The following is a 24,226-nucleotide window of genomic DNA, read 5'->3' as shown; positions in this document are numbered from 1 at the left end:
ATTTTCACTGTGATCATTTACACCTCAGAAATCAGTAAGTGATCTAAATTGGAGTTTCATTTATTGTTTTGATTATCTAGACTTACGTGATAAAATGTTAATAATTCAGATAAAACTTTTAAAATGTCCTCTGTACATTTTTTCAGAGGGTTGATTGTTAAACATTTACCAGTACACCTCTGAATTTATCTCTGTTACCTTTGGTCCTATTACTTTCAGCCCAGTATTTTAGTCTCGCAAGTTTGTTTCTATCTAAACTCTATCATCTAGCAGGTTAGTTAACCCTCCTAGTTTTTGACCATCTGAAAACTGGGTAAGCACACCATCTATTGTGTTTTCCAAAGCATTGATTAAAATGTTTCACCAGCCCAGAGACAAAGCACAGAACTTTGGAACACTTCATTGGAGACTTGACATAGACCATTACCCTGTCAGTGTAGCTGGTCATTCAATCAGTTCTAAATCTATCTAATTGGGCACTCTAAGAATGTTTTCTATCAACTGAGCCTACATATCCCCATTTCCCCCTCACAAAATCCCATTTAATTTCAAGATTCTTTGAAAGGAAAACCCAAACAGGCCTGGCCACAATGGCAAATCAGATCCATGGAAGAAGAACAGAAAGATCCAAACCAACTTGGGGTCCACAGCCATCCTTTCCCATATTAAATAAAAATATTCAACCAGTACTTGCTCTGGATATATAGACTGCTGATCAGAGGGGTTAACACTTAGAATCTCTAATAGAGACATAGACAATACTCAGCAGTCTGACTCTCCCCCAGTCGCTTCCCCTCCACCCCAAATCCATGTAAGTTAGAAATATCCTTCATATTCCTGAATGCAAAGAAGGCAAGATGAAGCCTGTTTCCTGTTGGAATCTGGTCCTCCAGAACTAAGGATGTGCTGCGAAGAAAAAGGAACAAAAATCAGTTAGGTACAATAAAATATGAAGTCCTCCACCCAGCACCATAACCATCAGTAGTCGCATTATAGAACTTTAGAATTCGAGATTGTCAAACTCATAAGGGTACACACTTCAGGATTATCACCAGAGGTGTAAAATTCAAAGCCAGCCAAAGGCAAGCTGCCTATAAAACATCCCCCAGGAGTCTTAACCAGTTAAAATGTTATTGGGAAATATTTCATAAAAATAAAAAATACAATACAACATAAGTAATGTGAATTTGTGGTTTTCTAGGTCAATATAGGATATAGGGATCCATTAATATTTGAATTTGACACCTTTAGTCCAACTCCATCATTTTATAGGTCAGGAAAATGAGGTATGAGATTGGCAAGCAACTTGAACCCTGTTGATCTTTCTCAAGTAATGGCCACGAAATCTCTGTATTGTATAAATGGAGATTTTGAACCTTGGACTTCGTCCCCATAAGTCCCTTAGTATTTCCCAAAATTCTCTTTAATGTCTCCTGTGCCTCCATGTTTGCATGGTCACGTTATTTTTTTATAAATTCTGTAGCTCCTCCCACTCTCTCTCCTTCAAGAGTGCAGCTGAAGTGAGTTTAGCACCTTATCACTTTTTATTTTATGTTAGTTTATTATTATTAATAAAAACTTTATAAAAATATAATATTTAGTTATTGAATATTAATTTTAATCTCCACCATATCATAAATTTAGAGTTGGAAGGGTCTTCAAATCCCTTATTTTACAGACAATGCAAATTGCTAGCATAGTTATTTTAACAATCTTCCTTTCATTTTCACTCTCCTTGAGTTAATTTAGAAAGAAAGTGGTTAATTTCATTTGACTGAAGACCACTGTTATAAACATCATCTTTGTCTAAATTTATTAATGACCTCCCCCTGGCAAGAATAATTTCTTTGTATAATTAGCAGCTTCTTTGTCAGATCCTAGGATTGGCTAGTAATGCCTATGAACCTTCCAGACTTTCAAAAGAATGAATACAGGTGGGAACAGGTAGGTACCACATTGAATATTGTGCCTTGTATCAATTCTAAGACAGAAGGTAAGAATTAAAAAAAAAAAAGTAGGAGTTTTACACTAGACTTTCAAAGATTCAAGGCTGAAGGGACAGGGGCAGCCTGACTTCAGTCCCAAGACTGAGACAATTTGGGGGCAGCCAGGTAGCACAGTGGATAGAAAGCCAGGTCTGGAGTCAGGAGTGCCCAGGTCAAATCTAATGTCAGATACTTCCTAGTCGTCGTGTGACCCTGAGCAAGTCACTTAGCTGCAACTGCCTGACCCTTATCACTCTTCATCTTAGAATCAATTCTAAGATAGAGGGTAAGGGTTAAAAAAAAAAAGAAAAGAAAAGAATGACTACAGGTCCCTCTCCGGGTCTCTTCACCTCAAAGGTTGGCCCTGAGTCAGAGATTTTTCTGTCTCTACAACTTGTCATACGTAGAAATATGGACTTAGCCATATAAAACCACAATTATCATGACATGTTAAGCATAATCCTACCCTTGTCAAAAAATCCAACAAGTTCATTCAAATAATACTAAGCACCTGCTGTATTCAGAGCACTGTGGTTGGTACGAAGGGAGATGGACAGTTCAGCTAAAACACACCCCTGCAATAATCAACATAATTCTCCTTCTTGACTTTCTGCCAAGAGGGTTGAGGCTAGGAAGAAAGTAGAATTCAGTAGCTGATCACTCTCAACCCTTAAAAAAAATGAGTCCAATTCCTCAGCTGCTAGGAAAATTCTTTCTTTTTTAAAACCCTTACTTTCCGTCTTAGAATCAGTTCTACATATTGGTTCCAAGGCAGAAGAGCAATAAGAGTTAGGCATCGGGGATTGAGTGACTTGCCCAGGGTCACACAGCTAGAAAGCATCTGTGGTCAAATTTGAATGCAAAACCTCCTTTCTTTAGGTTTGGCTTTCTATCCACTGACCCACTTAGCTGCCCCCTGAAAAAAAACATTCTTGAGTGGCTTCTGGGGTATTTCTATCTTGAAATTTGTATAGTGAGTATACCAGTGACTTGGAAGTTTATATACATCCCTAACTGCTATTAAGTGAGAATGTTTTAGTATGGAAATGCTTTTTACATGAGTAAGCATGGCCTTTCAAGTATAGTTTTTCCGTCTTGGGTGTCTTTCCTTCATACTCACCTCCAGTGGTAGGCAAGTTAGTGTGACCTTTTGGCATGATGATGTGGCAAATCAGAAGATAATTTCTATTTGAGAAGAAAATATAATTAGAGTCCCTAATATTATTACTCAAGCAAAAATTAATTGAAAACAATTAATCATCTTAATTATCTGTGACCACCGAGGACAGTGATAGCTTAGAAAACTGAAGTCCACAGCTAACGTGTTTGGCTTATGCTCCCAACCCTCTCCCTCTATTAGCAGGAAGTGCTGACAAATAACAGAATGGGCTAATTGAAGTTTTCTCTCCTACCCCTGACCTTGGCTACTCTCTGAAAGGATATAAATTAAGTCAGGGGAACTTAAAAGCCCCTAACGCCAAAATATCTTCTCTCCCCCAACTGGTCTCTCCTATATGATGCCCCCTTTACTTATTTGTCAAAGATTTAAAGAGAAGATTTTCCTGAAACTCCATGTTTTCATCATATCTTAGGATCTTTTGTTTCTAATATCTCATCAAAATCCCTCTTTAAAGCCATTTTTAAAATGCAATTGCCACCTGCCTGACCATGATTAAAGCTGGGGAAATGATAATTATATAAATGTTATGAACATTTAAATAAGGTGAGATTTCTACCTCTGATAGTCTGGATAGCGCTTTTGCAGAGGCTATTCTGGCCTTTATGGCATCCCTTATCTGCAAATATAAAAAAAATTATTAGCTCTCTCTCTCCTTTCATTAAATTCCTTGACATATATTTTGTATTTACTTGTGCGTTTGTGGTATCCCTAGAAAAATGTAAGCTGGTATAATGCAAGCACTGTTTAACTTTGATTTGTTTCTTTCTAACCTTCTGCTACCCCCCAAAGTTTCAAGCATAGTGCCTGGCATATAGTGGGTACTGGAATTGTTAAATTGGGAAAACTTTGGAGAAGTGTGGCATTAAATGGATACACAGATTTAATGGTCTTATCAGGGTCTTAGAGAAGGTTGAGCAAGTATGGATTTTATCAGAAGCAAAGGCTTTGAGTGGGGAGATATTGGGCAAAGAGAGAATAGGGCTAGTTTGTTAGTTAAAATGCTATAAAATTCGGTCAAAGAAGCTATGCACACAGTTTTGGAAAATACTTGGAAACTTTTTTTCTATGATTCACAAACCAAGGAAGCAACAAGCATTTATTAAACTCCTACTGTCTGCCAGGCACTGTCCTAGACAGAGAGGACACAAAGAAAAATGAAACAACCTCTGGCTTCTCAAGGAGCTTGCATTCTACAAAGGAATACAACATTTATGCCTACATGTAGGTACCTGAATAAATAATGTATGTGTGAATATAGTAATTTAAAAAATAAGCATATATACCAAAAAAAAGGTAATTTGGGGAAAGCACCAGAACTGAGAGGATCTGGGAAAAGCTCAGATAGGAGATGTTTGTGCTACACTTTGGAGGAAAGAAAAAATTCTAAAAGATGGGAAGTGAAGAGGAAATTCATTTGAGGCACAGGGCACAGGCAGAGACATTTAAAAATCCTCCCCAGAGTTCATCAGTTGGTATTCATTAAAGAATCCTATCCAATATGGTCAACACTAATGTAAAAGAAAAATAGAAATACCAAACCAGAATTATGTCCTCATTTTCTAAGACAGGCAAGAGGAAGTCTTGGAAAGAAGAGCATCCTACCCTGAGAGAACAACAGCAAGGGAACTTGAATTTCTAAGACCACTTTTCTCTCTTGATTTTCAATACTTTTCACTTGCTTCTCCTAACTCACCAACCTCAGCTCCTTTCTTCTTATACAAATTTATCCATCCTTCTAGACTTTGCTCAAGTCCTTTTCCTTCAAAAAGGAGGAGACCTGAACCACTTTAGTCTCATTTCATCCCTTCGTAAAGGATAGAATCATAGACTCTCCACACTAAAAGAACCTTCAGTACAACCTCTGTTTGAAAAAAAGTGCAAAAATGGGAATAATGTCCAATGATATTGACTGAGACTAGTTGGATAAAGCTTTAAGAGCTAAAAAGAGTAGCATTGTAATAGGGAACTATTCAAATGTATTGAGTAGGGGAATAACATGGTTAGATTTGGGCTTGAAGAAAAATTACTTTGCACGATGGACTAGAGATTAGAGGGAGTGAGCACAATTAGCTCAGTTGACAATTAGCCATTACAATAATCTAGATCAGAAGTGATAAGGGCTTCAACTAAAGTGGTGGCTTGAGAAAAGATGTCATTGAAAGAAGTTATAAAGGTGGAAATGGCAAGATTTGACAGCTCATTGGATTTGTGGAGCTAAGAAGAATGAAAAATCTAACATAATGCCAGTTATAGATCTGAAAGCCTGTACTCATGGTGAAACCTTCCAAAGAAGTAGGAAGAAAAAAATGGAAGAGGAAAGGGTTTGAGTTGAAAAAATGAGTTCAGTTTTCGATATGTTGAGTTTAAGATATCTATAGAACTTCCAGTCTGAAATTTCCAATAAATAATTGATGATGTACGACTGAAGTTCAGGAAAGAAACTGAGACCAGGTAGATAGATAGTTAGATAGATAAATAGATAGACACATAGATGAATGTATAGATGGATGGATGGGTGGGTGGATGACACATGTCATCTGCATAGAAATGATAGTTAAATGCACAGAAGCTAACAAAGTTACCAAGAAAGAGAGTAAGGAGAAAGAAAAGGTCATAGGGTAGAACATTGGGAAACACTCATAGTTAATGATGAGCTAGAAAAGAAAATTGAGTCCAACCTTAAATGCCAAACAAGAAAGCTTGGATATTCTGTCAATAACAAAGAGTCACTGAGAATTTTTTTAAGGTATGAGAGTGACATGATCAGGTCTGTACATAAGAAAATTATTTTAGCAATTATGTTTAAAATAGATTATAGGAGAATAATACTGGAGGCAAGAAGGATCACTAGGAGGACAGGGAAAGAATTTGCATGAAAGGCAGTCAGTATCGAAAAAAGGGCAAACGACAGATATTATTGAAGGAGAAATAGACTGAAATGACTGGATGTGGTGAGTATAGAAATATGTAAAAGATAGCACTGAAGCTTCTACTTGGAGTGTTTGAAATGATGACAGTGCATGGATACCAAATGTAAAGTTAGGAGAAAAGAGTTTTTTTAAATCTTTTTAAAGTGTATGTTTAAAAAATTTTACATCAGCAGTCACCCTATGTATAGTTAATTTGACCAGTCTAATATTAGTAAAGGGCTTTGTTCTATTCTTTCCTTTATCATCACTATACATAGGTCATGAACATATTTACAGAAGAATGACTGAAATGAGCAGATAGACAGCCTGTCAGTGCCATAAATTTAAAAAACTAAATAAAAAGGGGCAGCTGGGTAGCTCAGTGTATTGAGAGCCAGGCCTAGAGACGGGAGGTCCTAGGTTCAAATCTGGCCTCAGACACTTCCCAGCTGTGTGACCCTGGGCAAGTCACTTGACCCCTATTGCCCACCCCTACCGCTCTTCCACCTAGAAGTCAATACACAGAAGTTAAGGGTTTAAAAAAAAAAGAAAAAAGAAAAAAAACTAAATAAAAACTAGCCACAGTACCTTCTGATCCAGGAATGTTCCAAACACCAAGATAAATAAGCCCTTGGAACAAGAAGGGAAAAGAAGTGTTTATAAAAACAAAATAAAAATACAGAAATTCAATACCATTTTTTATTTTGGAAAACAAAATTACACTTAGATGAAATATTGTAAAATCTTTAAAATTAACTAAAAAAGCACATGTCAGAGATTAAAATTTCTCAGTCATCTTTTTAAAGAAAGGTAAAGAACTGGTTTTACTAGTACAATAGTTTGCCTGGCCCCATTCAGGTCTATATCTGAAAGAATATCAGATATGGGGTCAACAAATATCTGAGTTTGAGAGCTGATAGAAGAAATTAAAACTATGAGGGCATAAAACAAGTTACACGACATCCATTATGTCTGGTTTTTTGTCTACCTACGCTGAACATTAAATATAAAATAATAATAGCTGAATTGTTTGAGGACTATTCTTATGTTAATGCTATTCAAAAAATGAGGAGATAGCGTAATAATGATGATGACAATAATAACTTGCATTTATATAGTAATAATTTATCATTCATACAATAGATTATCTAAGTAGAAGTGCCGTAGTCCACAGGACATAGAATGGAAAGGTATAATAGCAATATCACAAGATTGTTTCAATCTTTACCCCATAAAAATAAGAGAATAAGATAATAATAATATTGGCCTGCTAGAATTTAAGAATAAGGATATCATCATTTCAAATATAACTTCCAAAACTTGGAAAGAAAAGGATGGGATTAGATCCCAGTTCTTCCTGACTCTAAGCCCAACACTCAATTGACTATGCTATGATGCTCTACGGTACTATTAACATTATAAAATTCTACCTTTATAATACTTCCATGGGCTTTTATGAATTGTCCACAAACTTCCTTCTTTAAAATTCCTTAGAATAATTGAATTAAAACCAGAAGTTTTGAGGTCATATGATCAAATTATAAATGAGGAAATTGAGGCTCAAAGTTACAAATATAAGCTGTTGCTGTTGGGTCATTTCAGTTGTGTCTGACTCTGTGACACTATTGAGTTTTGGGGGAATGGGGGGTTGGGCAGAGATACTGGAGTGGTTTGCCATTTCCTTGTCTAACTTATTTATAGAGAAGAAAACTGAAACCAACAGGGTTAAATGGCTTACCCAGGATAACATAGCTAGTAAGTGTCTAAGGCCAAATTTGAACTCAGGCAGATGAGTGTCGCTTGTTCCAAGCCCAGTGCTCTATTCACCTAACTTCCTTTATAGGAAATGGCAGAAGCAGAGTTTAAACACAGGTCCTCTGATTCCAATAAATCTTCTTTCAGTACCACTATACTATCTCTCTTCCCTTATACTCTCACTCTCATCATTAAAATACATTACGAGAATGTATACATACCTGGAAAGCATTAAGTAATGAGAAGATGATGTGGAGTACCAGTGAATTCTGTTCCATGACAATGGCTATTCCAAAGCCCCAGGTCAGGCCCAGCAGGGGTGTGAGGATGGCAACGTTCTTACTTATCCTCACTATGGTTTCTAGATCTTGAGCTATGGGGCTGCCAATGGAAGGCCATTGAGTCTTTATTATGACCATTCCTACTGTGATCAAGTTCACCACCACAATGGCAAGGGCTGGGACGACAAAGGCAAGAAGGGCTTTGGTATTATCCCAGTTGAGCCAGCAGGTCGTGGGCCGCACATAACCTCCGACAGGTTCAGTAACAACAACTGTAATAACAGCAATAATCAAAGGGCCCCCATATCCTACTGAGAAGGCAGTCGTCATTATAACAGACTTTGGGATAGTATGAAAAACAATCATGATTCCATAAAGGATGAGGAGTGCCATCATCAACATCCAGAAGAAAACAGAGAGGTAAAAGAAGTGAATAAAAAATGTAACAGCCACACAACCATCATGGTGTAACTCTAGATCACTAAAGAAGGAAGCTATAACGAAGCCCACATCTGCCAACAGAAGCGTGATGGCGATATTCACGATGCAAACATGGCGAAAATACGAGATCTCTGTCTTTGTTACCTCATGCCAGACGATGGCTTCAATGATCAGGCAAATAACTAAACTACCAATTGAGATGCCCAGGCCAATATACATGATGTAAATGAGAACTGGGCTCACAGGGGTATAGGGCGACATAAGAATTGAGAAAGAAGTAAACCTGTTGTGCAATTTACAACTACAGAGAGCTTGATCTGGGCTGTCCAGGGCCATTTCACAGACCCCTCTGTCCCACTTGTTCTTTGTTGGATGCCAGCCAACACAATGTGTTCTACTACCTTCAGATTTGGAAATCTTCTCAAAAGCCAATGAGATTCTTTCAAACTCCTGGGGCAAGATGACAGAAAGAATGAGGCCATTCGTAGTGACATTCTCAGAGAAGCTGGCTTCCAAGATGGCCCCTAGAGTGGGGAAGGCAATGCTGATGGCTTGAGAAGGTAGGGACAGCTTCCCAATCTCTTCCAATGGGAGAAGCACTATCCCACTGATTTTATCCTCAGTGTCATTCACCTTCATGGAAAAACTCAAGCTCTCTTCTTGGGGGTTGTCTTTTGATATACTCATGCCCAGGATGTGAATGAATTCTTCTGAGATATCAAGGGAACTCTTCTTCAATAAGAGGTTCCCCACAAATGAAATCATTGACTCCAAAAGGACAGCGCTACTGCTTTTTTCAGGGACAAAGGTCCAGTTTGAGGTGCTTCTGCTGTCAAGGATATGATTCGCCATGATGCTGTAGCTCTACAAAAGAACACCATGTTAGCAAAGTAATAATGATAATGATAATAATGACAGGTGTGTTTCTAAAACACCTGAAGGTTTGCAAAGTGCTCTGCATGTATGTGTCCACTGAGGCTAACCCACTTTAGAGATGAGGAAAATGAAACCCAGAGAATTTTTAGTCTTGCTTTTCAGTCACACAAAATTAGTGACGTGTCTGAACCAAAACTGGAATCTAGTCTTCCTTTCTCCAAGTCCAGCACTATATTCACTACAGGATGCTTTTTCTCCAAAGCTAGTGTTCTTCCCACTAAACCAGCTAGGTACAACTAGGTGGTATCACAGAGAGAGCCTAGAGCAAGAATCAGGAAGAGCTGAGTTCAAAACCAGTCTTAGACATTTACTAAGGGAATAGAAGCTCCAATTATAGGAAGCCTTCTCAAGGAATTGTTCTCACAGAAGTGAGGGAGAGGTATGGGACAGTTAACTGGAATGGATGGATCATCCATCCCTGGATGACACCCTAGATAAATCACTTATCCTCTGTCTGCCTCAACTTCCTCATCTGCAGAATAGGGATAATATAGTGCCTACATTCCAGAGCTGTCTGCCTCAATTTCCTAATCTGTAAAATAAGGATAATAATAGCACCTACCTCCCAGGACTATTGAGAGTGAAATGAGATAAATTTTTAAAAGTGATTTTGCAAACCGTAAAGCACTATAGAATTGTTATTGTTGCTGTTGTCATTTTTGTTACTATGAGGCTTGTCCCATGATTTCATAGCTAATGTGTCACAGGCATGATCTGAACCCAATTGTTCCTGAATTCCAGAACAGTTCTCTATCCATAAAATACTTTGCCTCCAGTTATAGGGAGACTAGGTAAGGGCCACAGATTGAGAACTGGAAGGGGCCTTTGAGGTTGGTCATCTAGGCAAAACCTTAATTTTACAAATAAAGACCAGGTTGATTGGCTTCATAGGATCATGGCATCACAGGTTTAGAGCTGTGACAGACCTCAGAGGTTTTCTAAACCAACTGTTTCATTTAACAGATAAGGAAATTCAAGCCCAGAGAAGTTAAGAAACTCATCAAAGGCCCCAAAGGTAATGAGAGTCTGTCAGTGGTAAGATTTGAACCCAGATCATAGGCTCATGGGCAGTTAAGTGGCACAGTGGTTAGAGTGCCAGAGTTAGAGTCAAGAAAACCAGCCTCAGACACTTGCTAGCTATCTGATCCTGGGCAAGTCACTTCACCCTGTTTGCCTCCATTTCTACGACTAAAAAATGAGCTGGAAAAGGAATGGCAAAACATTCCATTATCTCTGCCAAGAAAACCCCAAATGGCGTCATGAGGAGTCAAACAACTAAAATAACTCAGCAACTACAAAAACAATGTAGAAGCATAGATACAGAGCTGGAACAGACCTCAGAGACTATCTAGAAGTCTAGAGTCTAGAGCAGGGGTCAGCAACCTTTTTGGCCGTGAGAGCCACAAACAACACATTTTTTAAAATATAATTTCATGAGAGATGTACAATGCTCACAGTGTGCGATCCTATAACAGTGCCTGAAAAAAAATTGACTTTATGGCTCCTGCAGAAAGAGCCATATGTTGCCGACCCCTGGTCTAGAGAGATATAGTGACTTCCTTAAAATGAAATAACCAGTGAGGCTGGATTTGAACTCAGATCCTTTAACTCTAAAATAAGCTTTCTTCTATGTACCTTGATGGTCTAGGAAGACTCATATACAATTGCCATTTGCTCTCTATATATTTTGCTTTTAACTTTTTCTGTAAATATTGTTTCACCCTGAAATAAAATATAAGCTCCTTAGTGGCGGAGACTATATTTTTCCCTTCATGTTCCCAATGCCTAGCACAGAGAGTCTGGCATATAGCAGGTTCTAAACAAATGCTGGATGACTTGACTAGATGCTCAGTTGCTTGATGAATTGACCTGAATTTAAGGAAACAACTACAAGATAACTAACTAATCATGTTTATTAACCATCATATACTATTATAATTCTGAAATATATTTAGATAACCATCTTGTGCTGCTACTTCTCTGAGCCTCAGTTTCTCCATCTATTAAAACGGAATAATTATACTTGAATTTCCTTTTTCACAAGGTTATTTGAGGGGAAGTATTTTTAAAACCTTAAAGCAATATATAAATGTTTTTTTTTATTATTCAGTCATTTCAGTCTTTGTGATCCCATTTGGGATTTTCTTGCCAAAGATATTCATTTAATTTATTATTTCCTCCTCCAGTTCACTTTATAGATGAGGAACTGAAGCAAATAGTTAAGTGACTTGTTCAGGGTCACATAGCTAATAAGTGACTGAGGCTAGATTTGAACTCCAGAGAATAAGTCTTCCTGACTTCAGGTCTGGTACTCTATATACTATACCACCTAGCTGCCCTCAGCCCATATGTGTGTGTGTGTGTGTGTGTATAAAAATATGTATGTATATGTACATATATGTATACAGAATTGTAATTAGAAGTTCTGTTGTCCAGGGCAAGGACCACAAAAGTTTTGGTAAGGGAATACCTTAGGTAGTGATTTTAGATCTTAGTACACAATGACCTATGGGAAAAAGACTCTAGACTTCACCATGTTGGAGAAACAGAACTGGGGACACTGGTCCCAGTGAAAAAAGTCGCCCAAACAGTATTCTATTACCAGACCCACTTCACATTTAAAGGGAAACCAAAGGCTTGCTTAAGGTCATGGAGAAAAATCAACTAGTCGGTTCATCAGTCAGCAAGCATAAATTCAATGTATTGGGACATGAGAATAGAAGTCAAATCGATTTGTTATTCACTTCTCTTCTCTGTACCACCTTACTCCCAACCTTACTACTGCCAACCTTTCTGGAGGTACTTTATCACTTACCAGCTTGTAAGCAAGTTTCTGTAGCTTTTTAGCTCTCAATTTCCTAATCTATAAAATTTTATCATTTGATTATTCTAGAAATCATCCTCATTTGATTTCAAACTTCAGCTTTCTCTGTTTTCCCCTTTGCACAAGGTCCCTTCTTGCCCTAATGTGCTACAATTCTATGATTCTTTTAAAAATGGAAACCGTTTCTCAGCCTCAGCAAGTTACTAGGTAGAATAATCCCTCTGCATGGGTATCAGAATCTAGAATTTATTCTGGTGAAAGTGATTTGTTTTTTTTTATTTTAAATTAATTTTTTTAAATTCTGATTTTATTAATAGACAGAATTCCATTGTCACTCTTAACCTGTTCTAAAGTTATCATCTTGGACAGTTTCTTTGGAAGCTGAGAAGTTAAATGACTTGCCAAGAGTGTTACATATTCAATGCTGTATCATGTAGTCAAAACAGTTACTTCTATAATCATATAAATATGCAATATGTGTCTCTGTCATGTTACACAATTTGGTTCGTGCTACGATCACATATACCTAGTTAATGAGTAATACATTTTTGGAAACATTCAATTCTCTTTTTTAAATCACACTTTATATAAAAGTGGAGCAACTCAGTAACACAGTGAATAGAGCCTCAAGTCTGAAGTTAGAAAGATTCATCTCCCTGAATTCAAATGCAACCTCAGACACTTACTGTCTCTGTGACTTGGGCAAGTAACTTCAACAAGATAACTCTGTTATCTCAGTTTCCTTATCGGTAAAATGAGCTGGAGGAGGAAACAGCAAATCACTTCAGTATCTTTGCCAAGGAGACCCCAAATGGAGTCACAAAGAGTTGGACATAACTGAACAGCACCAACAAAACAGGGTTGTAAATAACCCAGATACTGAGTAAGGAATTTTGGAAATGCTCAATTCTTTTTCAATCATTCCATATATAAAAGTGAGTATTTATCAGAGGGATTATAGCAATAGCTAGGTGGCACAGTGGCTAGGGTGCTTGACTTGAAGACCAGTTCAAAATCAGACTCAGACACTTACCAGCTGTGAGAACCTACAAGTCATCTAAATGCTGTTTGCCTCAGTTTACTTAATTGTAAAATGACATAATAGCACCTCCTTCCAGGATGGTTGTGAAGATCAAATGAGATAATAATTGTAAAGGCCTTAGCACAGTGCCTGGCACATAAGCAAAGTCATGTAAATGTTTACTATTGTTATTATAATTATATATGGAATATAAGAGGCAATGTGGCCAGTTCTCTGTCCTCTTCCCCACATATAGCTCTTATTCCACTTGTACTACACCCAGATCTTTTTGGAAAATGTTCAAGGTGACACACCTTCATCCGAGCTTCATTAACATCTTCAGACATCACTCTTGAAATATTATTCAGCAGCTGCACGATGACCTTAATGTTTCCTGGTATTTGTGGAGAATTTTGAATGCTTTTCAGTACGCAAGACAAATCCTCTGGACATCGTCGCATCAAAGCATCTGTAATTGTTTCATATGATCTTATTTTAGGAGTTGTTACTGAGAAAACGCTGGTGCTTTTGACCTAAAAAATAGCAGTAGAAAAAAGCACAACACAAATATTTATGGTTAGATAATTAAAAAGCATTCTGGTTTATTATCTCCATTTCACCTTCATTTCTACTGTTCGTGGGCATACCAAAAGACTGGGTGACTTGAAGTAGCTAATATAAGCAAAAGGAAATTCTGAAGGAGGTCTAGGAAAGTTCAACTAGAACAATGGTTGAGAAAAATATCAGAGTGGAAAAGTGAAATGGATTTCTGCAACTCTGCATGGGAACTTTGGGGAACCAGGACACTAGTTTGATGCCCAGGACACTTTATTGAAATGCTTGAATAGTAACCCAATCAACAACCCTATCTAATCACCATCCCCAGGACTCCTTGTACCAAAACACCCTGGCCCCCATTGCCTACATGTGTGATTTCCCTCATTAGAATATAAACTCTTAGGGGGCAGCTGGGTAGCTCAGTGGATTGAGAGTCAGACCTAGAAACGGGAGGTCCTAGGTTCGAATCTGACCTTAGACACTTCCCAGCTCTGTGACCCTAGGCAAGTCCCTTGACCCCCATTGCCCACCCTTACTACTCTTCCACCAAGGAGCCAATACACAGAAGTTAAGGGTTTTAAAAAAAAGAATATAAACTCCTAGAATGCTCACTATCTCTAACTCTTCCCCAAAATCCAATTTGCTACCATGGCCTATTAATCCCACCTTTGCAATGCCCCCCTTTTCTCCTCTGATACTGTCACTGTTCTACTGCAGGTCCTCACTAACTGATTCTTGGACTACTATAATCACCTGCTGGTGGGTCAGCTTGCTTCCATTCTCTTCCCACCCCAATCCATTCTCCATTCAACAACTGAAGTGATTTTCCAAAAGTATAAGTCTGGTCATGTTACTCTCCTACTCAGTAAACTCTGGTGGCTCCCTATTGCCTCTCCAGGATCAAATAAAAAATGCTGTTTGACATTCAAAGCCCTTTATAATCTAGCCCCCTCCTACCTTGCCAGTCTTCTTATATCTTACTACCATGATCTGGTGACATTGGTCTCTTGGCTATTCCATAAACAAGACACTATGTCTCAGCTCTGGAAGTTTTCTCTGGCTGTCCCTCGTTATTGGAATGCTCTCTCTCCTCAATTCCAACTAATGACCTCCCTGGCTTCCTATAAGTCCCAACTAAAATCCTATAGAAAACCTTCCCTACCCCTTCTTAATTACATCACCTTCCCTCTGTCAATTATTTCCTTTTTACTCTGTATATAGCTCAATTTGTATATATTGGTGTGCATGTTATCTCTCCCAGTAAATTGTGAACTCCTTGAGGACAAGAGGCTGTCTTTTGTCTCTTTTTGTTAGCCACAGAAATTAGCACAGTGCTTGGCATAGAGTAGTCACTTAATAAATATTTACTTATGGATTGATTAGTCCCTGAGGATGATGACAGTCTCACTTTTGTATTTATACCCTCAGAACTTAGAACAGTCTCTAGCACATAGCAAGCCTTAATAAAAGCTTTTTCATACATTCATTCATAGTCAAAAGAATTGGCATTATTTATAGAGCAGTGAAATTTTGTCCACTTTAAAACATGTAGTTCTTCATCAAGCAGGAGGGAATGAAAAAGGAAGCATATTAAATAACCCCCAAAAAATGGAAATTGTAGATCCAGAGAGAAAAACTATGGCAGAATAAGAAGCAGCAAACATAAATCTTACACTAGAGAAGATTTAGCTACATGAAGAGAAGGCTATTCTTGCAGGTAGTCAAGAATTTGATTAGTATGATCTAAGACCTTGCCACTGTAACGACTGGAAGACACAAGAGCTGCAAAGGGTACATAGACACCAGGGCAATTAAATGACTCAGTGGAAAGAGAGCCAGGCCTGGAGTCAGGAGGACCTGGGTTCAAATCTGACCTAAGATACTTCCTAGTTGCCTGATCCTGGGCAAGTCATTTAGTCTCATTGACCTAGCCCTTGGTCCTTCTGTCTTAGTGTTGTTACTCAGAAGGAAAGTAAGAATGTTTTTTAAAACGAAGTGCAAAGGTACCACCTAGTAATAAGAGCATAAATTTAAATTTGAACCAAGATTCAGGAAGATTTTAATTCAAACCCAGTCTCCAACATTACTAGCTGTGTGACTCTGAGCAAGTCACTTAATATCTGTTTGCCTTAATCCATTAGAAAAGGAAATGGCAAACCACTCCAGTGTCTTTACCAAGAAAACCTCATGGAGAGTACTGGTAAGGTGAGGTTACAGAGTCAGAAACAACTAAATGACTGACCAACAAAAACAACAATCTGGCATGTAGTTGGCATATGCTAAATAGGCACATATCATCTCCCTTATATAATATAAGGTCATTAAAGCAAAAGATGTTTAATTTTTGTCTTCTTTGTATTTTCCAGTGTATGAAAAGTGCTTAATAAGAGCACGGTGAGTGAGTGAGTGAGTGAGTGAGTGAGTGAGTACAGAACCAGCTTAATAGACTAGGGATTCAATTAAACATTAGAGCTTAAAAAATAAAGTGATCTTCGTCTGCTTCATCCAGTCATATTTAATGTATTAATTTAGCCCAATTCTCCTCAATAATTATAGAGCTTATTTAGTAAGCTTGCAAAAACCTTTACAATATTAAAAAAACACACAAGGACTATATTGTCCTAAGGAAGCTATGGAAAAATGAACATTTCTTCATCAAAAGGCACGAAGAATATCAATAAATGCTTTCAAGACTCAGGATAAACAGGTTAAAAACTTACAGAAATAGTTTTGGAATAAGGTGAGCACTTCCCAACTCTCTAGTAAAGGCTGATGGCAGGTGCATGCGATTGAACCATTTGTCAAATGTAACTGAAAGGAGCTTACATAAGGATGGAGCCTAGGAAATGGTTAAGGTCAAAGTATTAAATCCAAAGGAACTCCACAAGTGACAGACACACGAACTCAACCAGTGGTGTATTCATAAAGAAGTGTCAATCAAATGTTGGATTCATGCAGATTTGTTTATAGAAATTGACCGTTTTTCAATGGCAAAAGAAAATATAGCTCATCCCCATCTTCTTGTCAGTTATGAGAGCTGTACCAGAGATGCTTTCACTGAGTCCATAGAAGATGATCTGACATCCTTATACTTCAATTAAATAGGTCATTGTCATATCCACTTACACAATAAAATGCAGACCAGGATATTTAAAAGAATCCTTATGGGACAGAGGCTTGTCTCGGGACTATCTCCATCAAAAAAAAGAGCAGAAGAATGAGATGAATAGTAGTGATAGCAATAGTAAATGCCACCTGAAGTTACAAAAAGGTTACCTTTAAAGAGTTCAGACTTAATGGTTGATAAATACAGTGGAAACTTCAACATCACTTCAAATTAGAATAAGTTAGCCCCTATTTAATTCACAGATAGGCAAGGATCTGGTGACCAGACACAGACAGCAGAAACTCACTGTCCTCATATGCAGATAACAAACCCCACAATTACAAATACAAACTTTAAAATATCCTTGATATTAGCTGTACTATAACTGGAGTATTAAGGCAGCTAGGTGACACAGAGGATAGAGTGACTGGCCTGAAGTCAAACTTATCTTCCTGTGTTCCAGTTTGGCCTTGAACACTGCCTAGCTTTCTGACTCTGGGCAAGTCACTTAACCCTATTTGCCTCAGTTTCCCCATTTGTAAAATGAGCTAGAAAAGGAAATGGATTCTTTCCCTGTAGTTCTTTCAAAGCTTAGATACTTAATGCTAAAACAATACCTGTCTTTTTCTGGAGAAACAGAGGATGGGATTATAGCCTCCTTCCAGGTTTATTATTCTATCAAGGTTGAAATAATCTTTACCTTCACAAAACTTAAGTTACATAGAGGAGGAAAATTACTTTTCATCTGAAAAGTTAAGAACTATGTCTCTCAGGCTTGAATTATTGACCAAGTAAATTGTGTGGAAAGACAAAGGCTAATGACATGTATTATGAGTCAGTGGCATTCAGGTCCCTTCCCTCTTATTTGGGCAATTCCATGTGACTCCTTGGGGAGTATACTCTTCCCAGGTAACCTGTAATGGAAAAAAAAGCAGGCTATTCAACAAGAACAAGCATATTACCTCAAAGATGGTGAAGACATTAAGAGTTGTGCAAGTATCTGTGTATTTATACCATTCTTTATTCCTGCATAGATACTTTATCTTCCCCTCAAACCCGGAAGCACAGGACTGCAAGCAGTAGGAATTTTCAGCACAAGGTCTCCCACAATCTGTTGGGACAAGAAAATGGAAGAATAGGGGCAGCTGGGTAGCTCAGTGGAGTGAGAGTCAGGCCTAGAGACGGGAGGTCCTAGGTTCAAACCCGGCCTCAGCCATTTCCCAGCTGTGTGACCCTGGGCAAGTCACTTGACCCCCATTGCCCACCCTTACCAATCTTCCACCTATGAGACAATACAGCGAAGTACAAGGGTTTAAAAAAAAAAAGAAAGAAAGAAAATGGAAGAATATTATCAAGAAAAGAGACCAAAGATCTAGTCCTGCCTCCACTGCTAATGGGGAAGAGAAGGGAATAAACATTTAAATAGTGTCAACTGCATGGCAGGTGCCAGGAGCTATACATTCTTATAACTATTATCCATTTGATCTTCAAGACAACTCTGGAAGGTGGGTGCTATTATTATCTCTATTTTAGAGTTAAGAAATTGAGGCAGAGAGAAGATAAGTGACTTGCCCAGTATCACACAGCTAGTAAATGTTTGAGGGTGGATTTGAACTTGTCTTCTACTTTGCCACTTTATTTTGCCACCTGCTATGTGACCTTGGATAAGACATTTTACCTCTCTGGACCTCAGGGTCCTGGCCCCTAAAATAAGGTAATAACCATGAAATTCTATATTGGATTATAAAGAGAGACAGAGTCATAATTCTCACCTGCTATGTTTCATTCATTTTGATTCTGATCATTCATAATAAAGATATTAGTCCTGAAGCAGGGTAGATGAACAAAGGAGAAGGAGGAAGAAAAAGCAGCCGGTGGCTATATAAGAAAATCCTGGATACACATACTCAAGAATATAACCAGTCTCACCCTTAGGAAACATTGGATATTGGATATTCTGAAATTCATAGGGTACATCAAGGCACAGCAGTAAAGTGTAGAAGACTTGCGTTCAAAGCATTGGAACTTTCAGACATTTGCTGCTACCTTTGTTAGGAACATTAATTGTTTGGATGGGGAGGAGAATGCAAAAGTTGAGGAGAACTCCACATAGCCATGGAAGAGGGGTTCCCACCAGTAGCTAGATAGTAAATATTTATCAACCAGCTCTCAAAAAAATATGTATATACAACACACTTAAATAAAACACCCTTACCTCTCATCTTAGAATCAATACTGCGTTCCAAGGCAGAAAAGTGGTAAAGGGTAGGCAAGGGGGTAAGTGACTTGCCCAGGGTCACACATCTAGGTAGTATCTGAGACTAGATTTTAACCTAGGACCTCCTATCTCTAGGTCTGGCTCTCAATCCACTGAGCCCCTGTCACTAAACTGTTAAAGATATCTCTACATTTCTAGCCAGCTGACTTTCACATGTCTTTGGCTTCTGCAAAACTCTCAAAAAAACTCCCATTTAATTTCTTATGCCAACCCAAGATATACTGAAACTGTGATGGATAAAGTTGCAATGTGGAAGAGATATCTGTACTACCTGTAGTATCTGCTCTTGCTCTGCTCTACAGTGTCTGATGAGCTCTGGGTGACAGGTAAGCTGGAGAAAGGGATGAGCCCTGGGTTTTAAATACTTCATAAAAGAAAAAGGAAAGAATTCAGACTTCTTTTCTGGTACTAACAGAGGACCAGAAAATTTTGTGTGGATTTGCCATGTTGGTTGCCATGCCTCTAACCCCTGTGATGTGGAAAGGATACGTGAATTTTCCCAACTCTCAACCTTCCTGCTATTTTCCCATTCCCTTTTCCCTATCCTAACTAGCCATTGACCCTTCTACAAGAGTATATCAGAGAGTATCGGAGAGTACTTCACATTTACATGGCCACTCATGTCTCTTGGATGAGCCAGAAGTCAGCAACTATAATCCTTTCTGTAAAATGGACAACTAGCTTACTAGCTGCCCTGGCAATTAATGAATCATTTTGGTTAGCATACCTCGTGATCTGAAAGACATCTGCACTCTGTCTTTTTTAACACCCTAGAAAGGGAAAGAAATCAGAGATCAGGTTAAAAACACATTATTGTAAAAGGCAACTGGGTGTTTAACTCCAGGCATGAAGCAAAGCTACTTCTAAAAGCTATCATTTTGGGGGTGGAACCTTCCATGGGTCAGAGAAAATGAGAGATGGCTACAATGACCAAGTGACCTCTCCTACCTTTCTAAAACCCACTGCTTTGTCACTCAGAGTAGTACAGTGAAAAGGATATTGCACTTGGAGTCATAAAATCCCAAACTCAAAGGGTCCAAAAACTGGAATGTAGTTCAAAAATCACCTATTCCAGTTCCTTCTTCAGGTTCCTTTAACAAGTGATGGCCAAGCCTCTGCATTAATGCTTCTAATGATAATAATATAACCAATAATAGTAGCTAGCTAGCATTTACATAGCACTTTTAGGATTGCAAAGTTCTTTAAAAATATATCTTCTTATCCTCACAACAACCCTGGGATGTAAATATTATTATTATCTCAGTTTTACAGATAAGGAAACTGAAGCAGACAGAGGCTAAGTGACTTGTCCAGGGTCAGACACACATCTAGTTAAGGATCTGATGCTAGATTTGAACTCATCTTCCTGATTCTAGCACTCTATCCACTATGCCACTAGATTCCCATAATGAAATGAAAACCATCAATTCTTGGGCAGCATTTTCCATTTGGGGATAGCTCTATTTCTTAGGAAGACTTCTGCTTTCAACCTAACTCTGTCCCTCCACGACCCCCAACCATTGCTCCCCAGTTCTACCCTGTGGGATCAAGTAAAACCGATCTAATTTCTCTTTCACATAAAGGTTTCCCTTTGAATCTTCTCTTCCCCTTTTCTTCTTTCTTCCTCTTCTATTTTTCTCTTCTCTTTACACTCCTTGTTCCTTCAACTGATCTCCCAGTAAATAGTGCCTCCCCCTCAAAATTACCTTGTATTTACTTGGTATATATTCTGTATATATGTACATTTCTATATACTCATGTTGTCTCCCCTGATAGAGAGTAAGTTCCATGAAGGCAAGGACCATTTAATCTGCATTTTTGTATAACTAATATATAGCTTGCAGTATGATGGATACTTAATAAATGTTTAATTCATTAATTGAGCACTAATTAATTAATGGAATATCCTTGACTGTCTTCTTGTCATCGTATTCATTATTTCCTGGATGTGTCTCAGTTCATCTGTATCTTTCCTGAAGTACAGTGCTGAACCCAATAGTGCAGAAGTGGCTTGCTGAGGACAATGGACAACAGAACTCTTAACTCCAACATCCTGCCTTTTACACTTCTCAGCACAGGCAAGGGAAGCATTGACTATTTGGGCTATTATATCATACTGCTGACATACTGAACTTATAGAATATTAAGACTACAGGTTATTTTCAGAGAAACTCTTGTCTAAAATACACCTCTCCCTAAAGGTTGATATCTGGAAAACAGGAACTTGAAGGAACTTGGCATTCATCTCTATTTTCATTTTATTGGGCTTAATTCTACAACTCTATCTTTTTGAAATCTTTTTGGATCCAAAATGGCACCCAATGTGTTAACTATCCCACTCACACTGTGTCACCTCCAACTTTTGCACACAAAACTTCTCTATTTTTACACAGGTCATTGATTAAAATGTTAGACAATCAAAGTCCAAGGCCAGATCCCTAAAATGCTCCTTAAGAGAAAGTCCTCCAGAGGCATCTGGATAGTTCAGTGGATAGAGAGTCAGACCTGGATATGGGTGTGGTCCTGGGTTCAAATCTAGCCTCAAACATTTCCTAGCTTTGTGACTCTGGGCAAGTCATTAGCCATTACAGCTCATCTGCCTTCAAACAGATACTTAGTATTGATTTTAAGATGGAAGGTAAGTGTTTAAAAAGAGAAAGACCTCCTTCCAAGTTGATACTGACTGATTAATAACTATTCTGTCATTCAACTAGTTCCTAATTCACTTATTACAATCTAGCCCAATTCTCTTCATCTTATCAACAAACCATAGCAGAAAAGGTTTTTGTAAAATGCTTTATTAAAATCTTAGTGTGTGATATCTACAGCAGTTCTTTTATCTACTCATCAAGTCACTGGGTCAAAAAATAATAATAATCAGATTAGTTTGCCATGACTTATTCATGATGAACTCATGTTAGCTTTTAATGATTACTTCATATACTATTACCTTAATTATGTCTTTAATTTTTTATTTTTATATTATTTTTCCCTCTAGTACATAAAAAACTATTTTAACCTTTGCTTTTTTAAAGTTTGAGCCAAATTCTCATCCTCTTTCTCTCCCCTCCCTTTTCCCTGAGATGGCAAGCAATCTGATATAGATTTTACATGTATAATAGTGTAAAATATATTTCCACAACAATCATTTTGTGAAAGAGAACTCAATACAAACAAAAGAAAAGTGAAGAAATAAAGTGAAATATAGTATGTCTAGGTCTGCATTCAGACTCCATCAGTTCTTTCTCTGGAGGGGGATATCATTTTTCATCATGAGTCCTTGAGGATTTTCTTGGATCATTGTATTGCTAAGAATAACTAAGTCACTCATAAATGTTCTTCATATAATATTCCTGTTGCTGTGTACAATGTTCTTCAGGTTCTTCTCACTTCACTTTGTGTCAGTTCATGTAGGTCTTTCCAGGTTTCTCTTGAATCATCATTTTCATCATTTCTTATAGCACAATAGTATTCCATTACATACATGTACCACAAATTTGTTCAGCCATTCCCCAATTGATGGGCATTCCCTCAGTCTCTGTGTTTTATTTTTTGCCACAATTAGAAGCCAAACTCACTGGCTCATAATTTATAGGATCTATTGTATTCCTTTTTTGGAAATGGGAACATTTGCCTTTCTCCAAAGCTGAGGAACCGTCTCTATTCTCCAAAATCTCCCAAAGTTCACTGACATCATCTTGGCAATCACACTTGCCAGTTTTTCAGTACTCTTGAAAGGAGTCATCAAACTATTTTTTGATTACACACTACATCAGTAAAACATTTTTGAGAGCATGTTACAAATATACATAATTGTATTCATTTATAAATTATGTTTATATGCTACTCTTCTGGTATATTACATACATAGTAAAACATGAAAATGGTCATTTTAAAATAATGAGATAAAAATGACTAATAATCATTCAATCATTCTATTTCGGCAATGAAAAGAAAAAAATCTGAGTTAAAAGGCTAGCTCTGGTGTCGATTATTTATGTAACCCTAAGTCCCTGAAGCTTTGATTTCCTTATCTACAAAATGGGGATGAAAATACTTATAGTTTTTAATTCATAGGGTTGCTGTGAGGAAAATGCTTTGTAAATCTTTAAATCTTCTAGAACAGTGTTGATGTTCAGTTGTTTTAGTCGTGTCCAACTCTTCAGGATTCCTTTTTAGGGTTGTTTTGGCAAAGATACTGAAATGATTTGCCATTTCCTTTTCTAGATTATTTTTACAGATAAGGAAACTGAGGCACATAGGTGTAATGTTTTGCTCACAGTCACAGTGTTAGAGGCTAGGTGTCTGGAACAACTAAGTGGTGCATTGGATAAGAGTACCATTTTCCTGAGTTCAAAATTGGCCTCAGACACTTACTAGCTGGATGATATAAGTAAATCACATACCTCTGTTTACATAAATTTCCTCATAAAAATGTAAATTATTCACTGAATACTCTGCTTGAGCCAAACCAGCCAACTCTTTGTGTCATTCATTCCAGTTTCTGTGTTTTTGTTCTGATGTAGCTCCATGAGAAAAAGGCAGACTTGGAGATAGATCAAGTGAATGGAGTGTATGTCACATATGCAATTCATAAATGTAAAATAAATTTAAATAATCAAACCTTTGAAATTTTTATAAGTTTATAGCATTTATATTTCTGTTACTAAAACTTTAGGCTACACTAAGACTTTGGGGATACTTTTAAAGCTGTCTGGTTTTTCTGTTTCTTTTTGACCTGCTCTCTTCTGCATACTTTCAAATGCTTCAATGACCCTCTTTTCTTTTTTTCTTTCTTTCTTTCCTTCTTTCTTCCTTCCTTTCTTCCTTCCTTTCTTTCTTTTTTTTTGTCTAGCATCTCTGCCCCTTCTCCTGCCAAAAATTTAAGAGGGAGAAAAGCAGAGAGTTAGAGAGAGAGAGAGAGAGAGAGAGAGAGAGAGAGAGAGAGAGAG

At 37.7% G+C, this 24,226-nt stretch overlaps 1 protein-coding gene across 1 annotated transcript in view; it reads right to left on the bottom strand.

Moving 5' to 3' along the window:
• Nucleotides 1-816: 816 nt before the first annotated feature.
• The window catches only part of LOC123246436 (adhesion G-protein coupled receptor F2-like), a 29,971-nt gene continuing 6,561 nt past the window's right edge, over nt 817-24,226 (bottom strand). Inside the window, exons 2-8 of the mRNA XM_044675337.1 lie at nt 20,002-20,044; nt 17,959-18,107; nt 13,647-13,865; nt 8,051-9,415; nt 6,663-6,704; nt 3,722-3,781; nt 817-906 (exon numbers count right to left, since the gene is read on the bottom strand). Of these exons, the coding sequence (XP_044531272.1) occupies nt 817-906; nt 3,722-3,781; nt 6,663-6,704; nt 8,051-9,415; nt 13,647-13,865; nt 17,959-18,107; nt 20,002-20,044 (1,968 nt within the window). The remainder of the gene's footprint in view (nt 907-3,721; nt 3,782-6,662; nt 6,705-8,050; nt 9,416-13,646; nt 13,866-17,958; nt 18,108-20,001; nt 20,045-24,226) is intronic.

Source organism: Gracilinanus agilis, chromosome 4 (assembly GCF_016433145.1).
Source record: "Gracilinanus agilis isolate LMUSP501 chromosome 4, AgileGrace, whole genome shotgun sequence".
Taxonomy (NCBI): Eukaryota; Metazoa; Chordata; class Mammalia; order Didelphimorphia; family Didelphidae; genus Gracilinanus; species Gracilinanus agilis.
The sequence above is the reverse complement of the archived record's forward strand: the minus strand, read 5'-3'. Positions and strand labels throughout refer to the sequence as shown.